This window comes from Calypte anna, chromosome 2 (assembly GCF_003957555.1).
Source record: "Calypte anna isolate BGI_N300 chromosome 2, bCalAnn1_v1.p, whole genome shotgun sequence".
Lineage (NCBI taxonomy): Eukaryota > Metazoa > Chordata > Aves > Apodiformes > Trochilidae > Calypte > Calypte anna.
Genome location: NC_044245.1, coordinates 5,391,327 through 5,406,730, shown reverse-complemented (window position 1 = coordinate 5,406,730; position 15,404 = coordinate 5,391,327). Strand labels below are relative to the sequence as shown.

Here is a 15,404-nt window from a genome sequence, read left to right as displayed (position 1 = left end):
CCATTAAAAATGCAAAAGCTCAACCCTTTAATATAAGCTATCTTGATCAAGCCAAAGGAATGTTTTTATAACTCATCACTGTCAGGTAGTATTTTTAGATAGAGAAACAGCCTGGTATTTTAATCCCAAGACTTGGACATCCATCCACAATTGCAGATTTAGTTCAAAACCTGCTATGCAGCCATCAGAGAAACACTGAATCTCTGCTGCTGCTGAGCATCAAGGTGTGTATGCTTGTAATAGTTAGGTGGTAAGCCATTAATTACAAATTTAATACCTTGAAAATGACCTGGCTCTTTAGTTTCTTTCACAATCCCTGCACAAACCCCTTCACAGTTGCCTAGTGTCTAAAAGCTCAGCAAACCCAGTGTCAGTTCTACCAGGGATTCAGACAGATGTTACACTGGTACCATAAGAATGTGCTGGGGAGAAACAGTATTTCCAGAGCACTCACCTGATGGCAATCCTATTTTGTGGAAATCTTCCCCTCCATCTGCCTTCAGGATGTTTAGGGCTCTTTCTTCTTCAGCTTTTGCTCGATCCTGGGCCTGAATGATGTTCTCTTCTACCATGTCAGCTTCTGTCAGTCGGGCCTCATACTCAGCAAGAAGCTGCCATGGGCATGAGTGAACGTAGGGAAATCACTGTGATTAAAGCTGTCACAAGTTATTAAAGGTCCCCTTGCAAGTAAATGTTTTATTTGAGAAGTAAATAGAGATATCCAGGTGAAATATCATCACTTTACAAGCATAAACTGGGCTGCTAAAACACCACCACTTCTATCTTTTAACTCCTGCTGAGTAAGAAGCATCACCCAAGAAAAATGATAAAAGATGAGGAGAATCTCTCAGGGCAAGAGAAATGTCTTTTATCTTCTTTGGGACAGCAGCAGATACATCGTATTTTGCCTAGAAATGTAGGATTATTTTTAAAGTGAATGCTCCCTCCTAGTTACTAGGAAGCTTTCTAAAAATCCAAAACTTCCCAACAGTGGAATTTTCACTCCTTCTGATTCATTATGGATCATTATGTCCATTGTGATAAGTGCTTTACAAGCACAACTCAGAAAGATAAATCCTACCTAAAGGAGATTTAAGTTCAAGAGAGAATACAGCAAAAGAGAAAGAGAAACTGATAGACACTTTTCTTGAGTGTCTACAGCTTAACTGAGCTTTCTGCAGAACTTTCATGTAAAAAAGGTTTAACCTTTTGGCTCATTTAATAGAATTAAATGATTAATTTAATAGAACTAAATATTTCAATTTCATTTTTTTAATAGAGCAGGGTGCATCTCAGCTAAAATGAGATGCTGCCCTGCTCGTTCTGAGACTCCTTCACTGTCACTTGAATACAGGACACAATCCCACCCCACACCAAAGTTGGTACCTAAAATGGTGTAGATGGATTGTGTCCTAAAAGTGCCTGGTTTGGTGAGATTTTTTCTTTTTCTGATGATATGGAGAGCCCTGGGTGACAAGTTCAGCTGTAACATAACTGTTACAGGCATGCACCCTTAGTTAAAATGAACTTTATCCAAGCAGAACTACTCCCATGTATTACTCAGAACATAGTGTGTCCACCACTACATTCATAAATGACTCAAAAGAAATAAAAAACTTCAGATTTTTCTGTCCTGGTAAACCTTTAAGTGGTACTATGATGCAAAAGGGGAAAAAAACCCTATTGCTCACATCATTCAGCAATAGCCTCTGCTTTTATACACTGACAGAAGCTATCAGAGCAATGATTAAACCAAGAATTTTTGCATTTCTAGTGTTAATTTCATCCAAGACTCTCAAGCTGCATTGCCAGCTCACACAGATTACCTGTCAGAAGTGCACCACTAAGGTAAGGATGCACAAATAATATTTTTGCAGCATCTAGTTTCAAAAGGCAGCCCAGAAGAATATTTTAAGTTAGGAAGCCTAGTGCACCAACTGGCAGTGACAGGGGGGAAACCATCAGCCAGCAGAACAGGCATTTAAAGGGCTACTCTGATTTTAGAGAATATAATAATTTAGAGACTGTAATAAGAAATACATAAAAAAGGAGCATGTGTCAAATATTAATTTCTATGGATTCTGTGGGGTGTGCTCAAGTAAATTTCCATGAAAATGACAACTCTAGGATACCTTCCTCCTTTTATTTATTTATATTTTTTTATTTTGTTTTGTTTTGGTTTTATTTTATTTTTTATATTTTATTTCCCAGAAAACCTAAAAATCACAAAGCAGCAATGAAAGCTGAACAGTGCTCCAAACTCTGACTTGGTTTCAACTTGTACCTTCTGTAGCTCCTCTGTAAAACTCTCATGATAAGCATCATCTCCTCCTTGGGATTTGATCCAATTTGCCTCCTTCTCCACCCCAAAAACATCCCCAGTGTACACGTCCTCAAAGGTTCTTGCCAGCAAGTGGGAGATGTCCTGAGGGAAAAAATATATGAGGATGTCACCACCTGTGGCCTGAGACAGGACTGGAAGAGACCCCCGGGCAAACAGCTGGAAAAGGAGGAGCAAAAATGAGGAGAAAGGGCTGGGAAAGGTGCCTGGGATGGGCTCTGAAAGGGGACTTGATGGGTGTTTGCACGTCAGCACTGGGTGTTGGTGTGGGTGACAAGGGCCAACACCTTTCTCTGTGCACACACAGCAGGTGTGTGGTGGTGTATGGGGGGGTGTGCGTGTATGGGGTGTGTGTGAGGCAAAGAAACAGCACTGCACAGGGGGTGTGTGTGTGTAACAGTGTGTGCAGGGGTGTGAGGCTGTTTGCACATCTGTGTGGGTATGTGTAAGTGTGGTGTGAGGCTGTGAGCCTGGGGGTGTAAGGGAGTGTCAGGGGTGGGTGTGAGGCTGTTTGTGGGGGGGTATAGTGTGTATGAGTGTGTGTGGCAGTGCCATGAGGGGTGTGTAGGGGGGAGTGTGTGTGTGTGTGTGTGTGTGTGTATGAGGCTGTTTGCAGAGGTGTATGTACAAGCGCAAGTGGCGGTGTGCCGAGGGGTGTGTAGGGGGGAGTGTGTGTGTGTGTGTGTGAGGCTGTTTGCAGGGGTGTATGGTGCGTACAAGCACGTGGCAGTGTTCCAAGGGGTGTGTGTAGGGGGGACTATGTGTGTGTGTGTGTGCGTGTGAGGCTGTTTGCAGGGATGTGTGGACCTGTGTCTGTGGTCTGAAGCTGGGAGCTAGGGGTGCCTGTAGGGTGTGTGTGTGTGTGAGGCTGTTTGTAGGGGTGTTACAGGGTGTACAAGTGTGTGCAGCAGTGTGCCAAGGGGTGTGGTGGGAGGTGTGTGCAGGGGTGTGTGTATAGAGAGAGTGTGTCTGTAGGGGGAGGGTGTAGGAGTGTGTGTATGTAGGGTGTGTGTGTGTAGGGGGAATGTCTGTAGGGAGAGTGTGTGTGTAGGGGGTGTGTAGGGTTTGTGTGTGTAGGGAGTGTGTGTGTGTAGGGGGTGTGTGTGTGTAGGGTGTGTGTAGGGGGTTGTGTGTATAGGGTGGGTGTGTGTAGAGGGGGGTGTAGGAGGAGTGTTTGTGTATGGGTGTGTGTGTAGGGCACGGCATATGGAGGTGTGTGTAGGGTGTGGGTGTGTGTAGGGTGTGTGTAGGGGGTTGTGTGTATAGGGTGTGTGTAGGGGGTGTGTGTGTGTTAGGGGTGTGTGTGTAGGGGGTGTGTAGGGGAGGCGTGTGTAGAGGGGGGTGTAGGAGGAGTGTTTGTGTAGGGGTGTCTGTGTAGGGGGGGCATAAGGAGGTGCGTGTGTGTAGGGGGTAGAGCGTGTGTGTGTCTGTTTCCCGGAATGTGTGTGTCCGTGTGTCAGGCTGTTCACAGGGTGTGTGTGTGTGTGTGTGTGTGTGCCCGTACCCCCCAGCCCCTCTCAGTTACCTGTGTGCCGGGGCAGGGGTTCCGCTCAGCCATCCCAAGCCCGGCGCTGGGTTCGGCTCGGTTCCCCCGGGCTCCCGCCGCAGCGCGGCCGTTGCTGAGCGACCGTGTGGGCTGGAAAGGGCCCGGCCGGGGCGGGGCGGAGTGCGGGGACCGGGGCCGGGGTGCGGGTACCCGGAGCTGAGCTCCGTCCCAGGCACCCCCGGAGAGGGATAACAGGAGCAGCCTCCCTCCCCGTTCCTCCTCCCCAGCCTCCCTGTCCCCTCCCCGCCATGCCCCGCACCCCTGCTCCCTGTAACGGGAGGGCTGTGGCCAGCACCCTGCGAGACCCCGTGCTCGATTTCTACCCTGCCTGTGTCAGAACAGGTGCTTTTCGTGTTTAAAAGCAGTTCTTTTAAAGGATGAATTAATAATAAAAGAAATAAGATGTTGGCTGGAAACCCTTGAGGGGATTTGAGCTTTCCTGGTTTGCTCCTCTGCAGCCTCAGGTGGAGGCCCTGAGTTGGGCAGCTGAGGGCTGGGGATAAATCCTCTCCCTCTTCCCCATCTGTCACAATCCATCTCTAGGGACAGTGCTCATCCCCACCACTGCAGCCGAGGGCTGGAAGACGGGGTAATCCATCACCAGCCCCAGGAACCATCCATCTCCCCCCTCGCCTTGGCTGCGTCCCCTGGTTGCTAACAACAGCAGCCTGCTCCTGCCCAAGTGGCTGATATCTTCCCTAGAAAATGTACAGGCACAGCATTTTCTGCTTGTCTTGTCCTGCCTGCTCTTTTTTTTTTTTTTTTCTTTTTCTAACTCCTCTTCACAACTCACTCAGACCAAAGGAATCAGAATTTGGGGCTCCAGGGCTTCTCTGTCGCTCTCAGGGTCATCGGGCTCCACCGAGGTCCCTGTAAAGGGGGTTTGCAGGCAGGCAATGCCTTCACAGAAAATGAAGTTTTTCACTGCAAAAATAACTATAATTTACTAGTGTGTGTTATGCCACAACCTGATGAGCAAAAGGTCCGGGGTGCAAGCCATGGGGGAGGTTGAAAACCTGGTGTTTGTGAGCAGGTGGCACACGGGTTTGTGACTACGTGGGGTCACAAGCTTCAGTTCATCAGCTCACCCAAATCTGTGTTTGGAATGTGACACCAAATCAACACTGAAAAAACTCCTGTGTTTTCAGCTTCCCTGGGGAAAAAAAAAAGGAAAAATGATCAAGGTAAATCTTGGCAAACCTACATTATTCAGGTTCAGATGTTAAGGCAAGCCAGAGAAATCGCTGATGTCTGAGAAGGACAGAACCCTGTATCTGTGTTTTCCCATGGAAAAGATTCCCAGCTTTGTTTCTAGGCAGGCACCTAGGTGTGTCTTTGCCTTTAAATATAGGTTGGAGCATCCACATTTTGTCACGTTTCCATATCAGAATTCCAACTTTTCTTCTCATGCACTGCTACAATTGATTATAACAACTGTTTGCTCACTGGAATGTTAATAAAACCCAGCATTTCTAAAAGAATTATTTCCCAGACTTTAAGAAAGCCTAAGAGTGGTTGCAGTAAAGCAGATGTTTTTGCTTAAAAAAGTATACAGATATGCATGAAAACTGACTGTGGAAAAAACTTTCAGTTAGTTCATCTTTACTGTCTTTCAGTAACTTGCCAAGTGGATCATCGCAGTTTGGAAGCTGGATTTTTTTTTTCCCAACTGCAGTCCAAAAACCCACCATAAAATCTGGAAGTGAACGTGAGATCCATCTGCCCAACAGTCTCATGCAAGATCAGAAGAGAGGGCTTAAACACTGGTCCAGATCTATACACATTATTTTTCCATATGACACTGGCATGTTTTTCATTAGATATCCATTTGATGGAGATTTTTTGTCATCCTTTACTCACATAAACTTCAAAAACAAACGCCACTCTTCCCATTGTAAAGCTGTTAAAGTCACGTGTATCATATTTCCATATAAAACTACAAAAAATAATAACAATTTGCACGTATATATTGTCCTCTTTCTCACCCTTCCAAGACTCTTAACTTCCAAAGACTGAAGAGAAACTCATGCGTGTAGGAAGTGGTTAAAAGCTGAAAATAGAAAAAGAAAATTTAACCTACATTTATAGGTATAATTTGTCAAAGTGTAGCCACTTCCTCTAACTGCCATGTGTGACTTCTTCCAGATGTTTTATCTTCTATTTCCCTTCTGTATCATGTAAAGTTGGATTTTATGCTGACATTTTGATTTGTATTCTGTGTGTGGATTTGAAGAGACTTCTCAGGGCCCCTTTGGCTGCCTGTGTGTGCAGTGTGGAGCACAATGGCATTTCTCTTGGAGGAAACTACTCTGCAAATAAGGTCTCCAGGAGCTTTTTTCATGTGCTCCATCAGCCAATGGACTCTCAGTTTACAGGAGAAGGCAAAACATCCCCAAATTCCTATAGGGTGGGCATTGTATGCTGAACCCCAACTTACTTTGCACTGTGGTTCTGCTTCTTGCCAAGACACAGCCAGCACCACAGACCTTAGAGGAATCATAAATTTTGTTGAAGTCTGGATTATTCCAATCTTAAAAGTAGTTTTTTTTTGTCTTGTCAGGATTGTGTTGTTTTTCTATATTTATTTTGTTCACAGTCCCCAGGTGCCTTCCACCCATCCCTTGTTATCCCATGAGGACTCTTAAAAGCTTAACTCTTATCCAAACCCATGGTTTCTTCTGGAGTAACATGTTCAGAAAAGGTCCTTCCCATTGTAACCCAACAAAACCACCTTAAAGCCACAAGTGACACCTATAAATAAGACAAACCCAGCTCCCTCTTTCTGGTTTTTTAGCTTTGAAAGTTTCAGAGCATATTTGTACATCAAATGGCCAGATATTTGAATGCAATCAGGGAGGTCAAGTACTGGGGAAGTGGTGGTGTCTACACAACTACATCTTACTGTACCTTCCACTTTTTACAAAACTAGCAAACTCCACAGCAGTTTTATTTACCTTGCTTTTATTCTATCAAAACCATAGATGGATGCTAAAACCCAGGCCTGTAAACCAGCCAAGATATTTCTTCATATATTCTTTATGTATTCTAAGCAATGGACAGATGTGTTTCACTAACTATAACCTTAAATTATTGTTAACATATATGCCTTACGTGTGTAAATATTGGATTAATAATAACATCCTTTCACTAGATCAAAGCAGCTTGCAGCTCATACATTTATTTATCTTCATGGTGACCCCAAAATGATCACCAATGTCACTGGACTTCCTTAGAGGGAGAACTCACTAAACTGATTCCACTCAGCTGGTATTTGAAAAGTTTATTTGAAATTATGGCATTTAGGACACTCCTAAATAAAAATCACAGTTACAAATTCTGCTGAGCCTGCTGCCTCCATTCTACTAATGCAAAAATATGGACTCATTTGGGAAACACTAATCTATACATAACTCATTTTTAAATGTAATTCAAATATATATCTGTACATAAAAAAATATAGACAATAGTCTTGGGTCCTATTTTGATTTCTGAACCCACAGAGTTCACAATACATTAAGCCTCCAAATATTTTTGGATTCTTTAAGCATTTTCTGAAAACAAGACAAGTCATCCAGGCCTCAGGGGGCATTCTTTATATGTGGGAGAAATCATATTTTGAGGGGTGACCACATTACTGTTTATAAATATGTAAAGGACAAGTGCCAGGAGGATGGCACCAGGATCTCTGCAGTTATGTCCAGGGACAGGACAAGGGGCAACAGGTACAAGCTTGAGCATAGGAGGTTCCACATAAGGAAAAACTTCAGTCTGAGGGTGACAGAGCCCTGGCACAGGCTGCCCAGGGAGGTTGTGGAGTCTCCTTCTCTGGAAACATTCAAATCCCACCTGGATGTGTCCTGTGTGACCTCCTGGAGGTGACCCTGCTCTGGCAGGGGGGTTGGATTTGATGAACTTTCGAGGTCCCTTCCAACCCCTGGCTTTCTGTGTGACTCTGTGTGATACTGCAGTACTATTTTTTTTTGTAGGAATAATTGCACGGTTTTGCATATTTCCACTTGGGTAGCAGACAATAGTTTCTAATTGTTTCTATTTCTTTATTAAGTTCTCCTTGGATTTAGATTTCCACAAAACCCCAGAAGCAAGCTGATCAATGATTCACTTTGACGTTGCTGCCCTCCAGTGGCCTTGTAAAGGTTTCCATGGATTTAGGAAAGCCTTTAAGAAAATTATTAGATTAATATTTTTTTTCTGAACAGGCAACTGAGGAGGTTAAAATACTTCCATCCTAACCTAGCCTAATCTCTTACCAGTGTTTGAGGCAAAGAGTGTTTATTCACAGCACTGACAAAACTATTTATTATCCCATAATTATTGGCAGATGCAGCCAGACAGGTATCATTGGAATGTGGGTCTCCTTTGCATCTTACCATGTGTATCTTGAAGGTGAACTAAAAACAACATCCACAGTCTGGCTTTCAAACCTGAGTAAAATGTGAAGCCTTGGGAAATGGAGAAATAGCATTTCAGTTCCAGGTGAAAAAAGACACAGCTCAGTTTCTGTGAGCTGGCTTTTTACATTGCATTGCTTGTATTGCCAAAGTTGTTTTTTCTTCCAAATGTCCTCATTAGTTTCTTACATTTCTTACAGATCTTGCCTTGCTGGCCATACTTAGGTCATCCCTGATTCTCTTGGAGACAGTTTGGAATTACCTGCAATTGGCATTTCCCCTTGGATATTCTTCATTATTTTGTCTCAACATCTTATTTTGTGGCTGTCTCTTGATCTGAGTCACCTCTTTCACCTGCTTCCAGTTTCAACTTCCTGACTTTAATCTTTTCTTTGTTTCCCACACCTTTCTCCTGTTCATACAAGCCTGTCCCTCACCAGAACACGTCAGTGGGGATTGCTGGGCTTCTGCTGCAATACTTACACTCTAATTTCACTCAAGCCACATGGGATCTTCCAAACCAGGCACACCCAACGTGTAGGAGAAGCATGTGGAAAATGCATGCATAAAGGAGCCAGTCATTCCTTTCTAAGCAGTGGGCAGATCCACCACTCTCTAATTAAGCTGGAAATGGGCAACGCCTTCATGCAGAGACCCAGCTGGAGGGTTCAGGGCTGGTCTGACCCTGGGACTCTCAAGCAGAGCAGAAAAAGGGGCTCCTACTCCACATTCACCATCAGCTTCACTGCTCCCTGGGTCAGAAAGGGTTATTGGACAGCAGAGACTGACCTCCTTTTGTCAAAACCTATTATATTTAGCCCAAAACAGATGACCCAGTAATGTGTTTTGTTAGGATTCATTCTGTGCTCTGTGACTAGCTGGGGGGTCCACTGATTATTTTTAAGGAGTCCATGAAAGATAACAAGGAAAGCAGCCTCTGGTTAGATTCAAAACCCAGTATTTGCCTTCTGATTCCAGATATGCCTTCATTCCCCTAATTAAAGAAGAAAATTAGTTTTTTCACACTCCAGTATTTTCTCCCTGTGCTCACAAAGGCTGCCCTTAGTGATATTTTTGGTAAATTAATCTGTTTCTTAGCACAGGATCTACATGTGGTGGACCACAGCCTTCATTTTTCTGGATCTTAAAGACTTAGCAGTACCAAAAAAATTTAACTGATGCTTAATAGTGTTGTTCTACTCTTCTGGCAAGATGTCTGTACCTCAAGGCCATATTGCAGATTCCAGATTCCATACATGCACAGGGACTAGGTTTGTGTAAGCCCATGTCTTGGAACCAATCTGACATGGTAGAACTCCACAGTAGCTAATTTATGCTACTTATAGTAACATGATATTTTTATTCCCATAACAAACTATTCCCCTAATTTATTATGACTCTTTTTAGCAGGAAACATGGTTCTCTCTTCCCTTGATTCCCTCCTGGGTTTCAGTGTCTTTTGGAAGTTCCTTTCCTTACACAGCTGCAGTGGAAATAGAGCCTGCAGGAGTACAGTCAGGGGAGCTCAGTGTGCAAGACAGAAAATTCATCCCACTGGGATGGGAGAGAGCAAGGGGTGGTGATGTCCTGAGGGCATGCAGTCTGTCATCAGAAAAACGTACAGCTGTGTTATCACCTTACTTCCCTAGTGTAGAATTTAATTTTTGCTGGTAGGGAAAGATAAGGCCAACCCAGCCAAAGCAGCAGGCTTGCTTATGCTTTTCCATTTGAGCCCTGCACTGGATCAAAGAGAGTGAGGAAACAGCTTGGTTCCCCAGGCAGATGAACTGGTGTCTGCCTACAAAAGCAGCAGCTTCTTTTCTGCCCAGGCTAGCAGGACATGTTCAGTAGTACCCTTAAAAATCAGGAAGCAAGGGAACTGTTGTTCCCATTTACCTTCCTGTATATCCATCTATCTGGCACTGAAACAAGCAAAGCATTGAATAACTGTTTTTTTTCCCCCCATTATGCTCTGCTGTAAAATCTACCCAATAACTCCTCTAGTAACGTTATTAGTTGTGTTTATATTGTAAAATATCTCTAGACAGGTTATTCTAGGGTCTAGTTGCATGATCTTTTAACATTCTAGGGCTCATTTCTACCATAGGAGATATCTTAGGCTTCTGAGCAAGGAGAAGTCTCCTTGTTGAGAGGGGCTGCTTTGTGTTTTTAGGTTGCTTGTTGGGAGGTGTTGCTTTTAGAACAGTGTTGCCTACATTTAGGTGTCTGTCACACAAAATGCCCAGGACTGGCAGACATTGATGCAGGATCTGTCAGGGACTGACAACCTTCTGGATCAGAAGCAGAAAGCCAGCTGGGACATCCCACAGCACTTGGAATGATGTTAAGACTTCTGTGTTTAGACAGCCAAGTGCTGGTTTTAAAGTCCTTAAAATCAAGGAGCAGCACTTTCCCCACACAGGAACACCCAGAGACTACAGTTTAGCATGAAATCCCTGACAGTGTTAATTTTGACTTGAAAACCACAAGTTTCCTAACATAGGAAGAAATACACACATACATTTTTGGGTATTCACTGTACTTTTCATGTTCAGAAAGGATGAATTCTTCTCTTCATTTGCACTTGCCCTTAAAAATACACATCCCAGCATTTCTAAATTGAAGCCCAGGATTATCCCATATGCATTAGAAAGTGAGCAAAACCTTCAAAATCTCATTTTAACCTGGGTTGCAGCTGGCATCAGCTCTGCATCCTCATTGGGGTTGAAGAATATAAGGTGAGATACATGTCCCCTTGTGTCCAACTGATGTGTTCCTCTGCTGAGACACCAACACTTTCAAGTGAAATAGTTCAATAAGCAGCCAATCCTGGTTTGTTGGGTTGCCCTCAGTTTTGGCAGAGCAGCCCTTTTTACCCATCATCTAAAAGAGAACCACCACAAGCAGGGGTTTGTCAGCTTCAGGCACAATTTCTCTAGGAAAACAGATATCTGTGGGATTAATAGGATGAGGAGGACTGGTTTTGACCTGAAAGAGGGGAGATTTTTATTAGACTTTAGGAAAAAATTCTTTCCTGGGAGGGTGATGAGGCACTGGTTGCCAGAAAGTTGTGGAAGCCTCGCTTATCCCTGGAAGAGTTGAAGACCAGGTTGGACAGGGCTTTGGGCAACCTGGTCTGGTGGGAAGTGTCCCTGCCCATGCAGGGAGGTTGGAACTGGATGATTTTTAAAGATTCCTTCCAACCCAAACCATTCTGTGATTCTCCCCTGCTCCACAAAGCAGCCAGAGGGAGTGAGTAGGGTGAGGTTTCTAGGATTCAAGGATCCCATGGTGGGCTCGAGGATTGCTGGCAGCATCATCCCGATGAGGTGAGGGAAGCCTCACTTAGGGAAGTGCCTGAGGTGCCACAAACTCAAAGGCAAGGCCCAGACCACAGCTTCTTTTTTTTCTTTTTTTTTTGGTCTTTCTCTGGTTTTTGTCCATCCCACAAGCTGGGATCCCACTGACAGATATTAATAGCACTCAGATAGCTTTGCGCTTGACTTTCCGGGTATTGTTCTCACAGCACGTCTGCACTCAGTTGCACAAACCAGGGCCCCTACAATCTCCTACATGTCTGAGTAAAGGCTTTGCTGGGTTTAGGTGCCCTGCAGCAGGAGCAGGAAGGAAATGAGTCACATAATCTTGTTGCTTTGGCTTCGCCAGGCTTGCAGAACTGATGAGGAGGCACCAAAAAATAATAAAATACTTCCTCAATGGGCAACTTTTGTGGTTCTTTCTGATTCCTGGTATCTCCTTGGTGGTTTTGTTTCAAATAACAACTCTGGCCAGAGGAATGTGGCTGCTTTTGATTCTATCAGGGGTATAAATGCATGATTAACTGAAGTAGCAGATTGAGCTTTGTAAATAAAGGTGAGTTCCATTTTCCACTTAAAGCAAGGGTTTGTTCCTCCCTTTTTAATAGAGACTGTGATCTCAGACTTACAACACTACCTCTCTGAAGGGCATTTATTCTATTTTGAGCTACTTCAGTATCTTCATTTGGTTCTCTTCATTTTAAAGGCTCCTCTCCAGTGACAGCTTACTGAACCCTGCTCCCAACTTTCATCTGATGAAATGAAATGAGTCACTGAAAGAAGCTGAATTAGGGGTTATGAATATTCCTTTTACATACATTTTATGAGATTTTACAAGTTAATCCTTTTATTCATTTAGGAAAGATGTTAATCTAAAAAATTAATCTAGTAATAAGATTTCACCTTGTTTGATCTTTTATTTTTGGTTCTAAACGTTTTAGTATGTGTCTTTCTCTTCATTTCATGTCTGGCTTTTCAAAGAGCATGGCTGATTATAAATTAACTCCAGAAATGCTGGCTATTTATGAAGGCTCTAGGGGACACAGGAATTCCTTGCATATTTTCTGCATAAACATCTGCTCTGGAGATGTTAGCAATTAAAGAACATTTTTTTACTCTGCATGAGTTGTTCAGATGGGGGTGGGGGCAAGTCTGACATCATGGAATTTGTATTAATTGTGGTTTTAACTCCTTGGGATCAGAAATAAAAACGTTCTACTTAGAGCATCACTGCTTACCTGTGTTGCACACTCTGGACACACAAGATCCTCATGTGTGGTTTAAACTTCTGGGCCAATCTTACAGATAACAGGATTTTCTAAAATGCAGGTGCACTTCAGAGTATCCATATTTTCTGTGCATTTAAAATTCCAATGAATTGGCTACATTTTTAAAAAAAAATAAGCTGTGATTAGGTAATGATATGAACAATGGCATCTAATTGTTGTGATTATCCCTGGTACAGAGAATTAAGCTGACAGATGAAGTATATTAAAATGAACCACTATGACATTAATCATCAACCCTCCTCCACACTTAACTTGTAAACCCCAGTGCTCCTGGCACTAAAGAGATGCAAGAAAGAGGCTTGTGTCAAGCACCCCCTGCAGAAGGTGATGTGGCCTGTGGTCTTTTAAGGTTAGAAAAGTGCTTGCTAACCTGAACCTTAGTGCTTGTGAAGCTCAGTGTCTCATCTCCACTGCAATCTGAGATTTATCAGAAGGAGCTATGTAGAGAGACATTGTCAACCAGGTGCCTCGAGTTGCCAAAGAGTGGGTGTGAGTCCACCTGTGCCTGATTAGGACAGGCCCCTATTGGGCATGAGCAAGACCAGGGGGCCAATAAAGGTGGGACACACACCCACAGGAGGCACCTTGGTTCACTCTGGTGTGAGGCATGGAGAGGCCAGCAGCTCGTCGAGCCTCTGGAGCAAGAAGGGCTCTTCCTGCTACACTTCTACCCTGGAAGCGCTGTGTGGTGGCTGGAGTCCTGGAAGAGACCAGCAGCTCGTCGAGCTTCAGGAGCAAGAACGGCTCCTCCTGCTACAGAGCTATTACTAAATAAAAGTGGCAGGACCCTGGGACCAGTCTCCTGCTGTTCTTTTTACCTAGAGATGATAAAACTGCAAGTAACCTTTTCAGACCAGTAGATCCAGTACATTGCTAGGTTTCCCAGTTTCTCACTCACTTCATATTAGTGGTCAGATTTACTAAATCTTTCTCAGAGTTATAAATCATATGTTATAAATCATACAAATCTACTGCTGCAGGGCTGATCTGTGCTGGTCACTGATGCACTGAGCTGAGAAATGTCTGCATGACATTTTCTTTCCCCTTCTCATTCCCTGTTATTAGATGAGCTTTTCATGGCTTTAAAAGAAGTCTCTGGGGTCCTCTCACCCCCCAAGAAAAATTTTGCTAATAAGTGTTTAAGACTAAACATACTTTTCTGTACAGCTCTCTGGTAATGTCATTTTTATTATCCCAGAAGGAAAATGTGTAAAGTCAGGAAACTCAACATTAGAGGGCTCACTGAAACCTAAATTTGTTGAAGCACAGAAATGCAGAAAAATCAGACACTGCTAAATCTATCCTATTGTGACATAAATTAGGTAGACAAATATGAAATAAAACTTTCAAAGCAAAGTAGAATTAATTTGAAGAAAAAATTAGTGAGATGTCTAAATGAAACCTAGGACTTTTGGGCACAGATCAGGTTATTTAAATGTCTCCTTAAACTGAAATTCCTAGAGCTATAAAGAGGGGTTTTTTTTATAACTATGTCTTTTATTGTCAAATAAAATTGTCAAATCTTATGCATAATCTTGCTTTTACCCCTATTTCCCTATAATTTTTCAGTCTAAAATCAATGTGAGACTTGTTGAGCAGGTAACTCTTTAAGTCTTTAATTGTGACCAATACATTAATATATGGCTCTTCATTGTTTTATTGCTTTATTTGTTCATTAAAGCTTCTCTTAATTACTTACACTAAGTGGAAGGAAAACTCCTCCAAATACTTCAGATAAACAGAGCCATGTAGGCGTTTTTCTGACTTTGTAAGTCAAATTTATCTTCTGCTTAAGCAGAAACACCTCATTAATTTTAATGGGAGTTGTATGGGATTATGCCAGGAGCAGGTTTGGCTTTACACACCCCAGCATCTGTCACTTGTTTTTCCAGTGGCCAGGGACTGCTCTCCTGAATAACTGTTACAATAAATGGTGTAGATGAGATACACACATCAACATCCTTCAGTCTGAAGATGTTTTGGCATGGTGATAAAGAAGGCATCTGGCTGCCCTACCCCTTCTCTGAACTTTATGGTGTTCTGTTAATCCCATTCCAGCCTAAATGACAGTGAATTACTTTGTCCTGTGAATCATCCACAAACCAAACAATCTCACTGCTCTTGTAGAGCTGTAAATCCCACTCCTGGCCTTTTCCCAATTTCTTGCCAGAGGTGATTTCCAGAGGTGCTGAGCTCCTAGCAAGCCACAGGGATGCTCTTTCCCTCTCACTGCAATGTGTTTCTTGCAGGGGCAGCAGAAACATGGAAGTGTTGAGGAAATGCACTGAGAGGTAAATGTTGGGTGGAGCAGGATGTGGCAGGATCAGTTCTTTGAATCCCAAATCTTGCAGAGGCTGCAAGTGTAACCTGTGATCAACAAGAACCCTGCTCACCTACTGAATGCTATCAATATACTTTGTAGATAAGAAAAGGAAAAGAATATTGAAATCTTCACAAAATTTAAGCCATCAGGGCATCTGGAGCTGGCCTTTCAAGCGGATA

General features: G+C 43.2%; 1 protein-coding gene across 1 annotated transcript in view; it reads right to left on the bottom strand.

Annotated features, from left to right (window-relative positions):
• DLEC1 (DLEC1 cilia and flagella associated protein) overlaps window positions 1-3,899 on the bottom strand; it is a 39,576-nt gene extending 35,677 nt beyond the window's left edge. The window contains exons 1-3 of the mRNA XM_008502231.2: window positions 3,867-3,899; window positions 2,285-2,425; window positions 455-611 (exon numbers count right to left, since the gene is read on the bottom strand). Of these exons, the coding sequence (XP_008500453.2) occupies window positions 455-611; window positions 2,285-2,425; window positions 3,867-3,899 (331 nt within the window). The remainder of the gene's footprint in view (window positions 1-454; window positions 612-2,284; window positions 2,426-3,866) is intronic.
• Window positions 3,900-15,404: the final 11,505 nt, after the last annotated feature.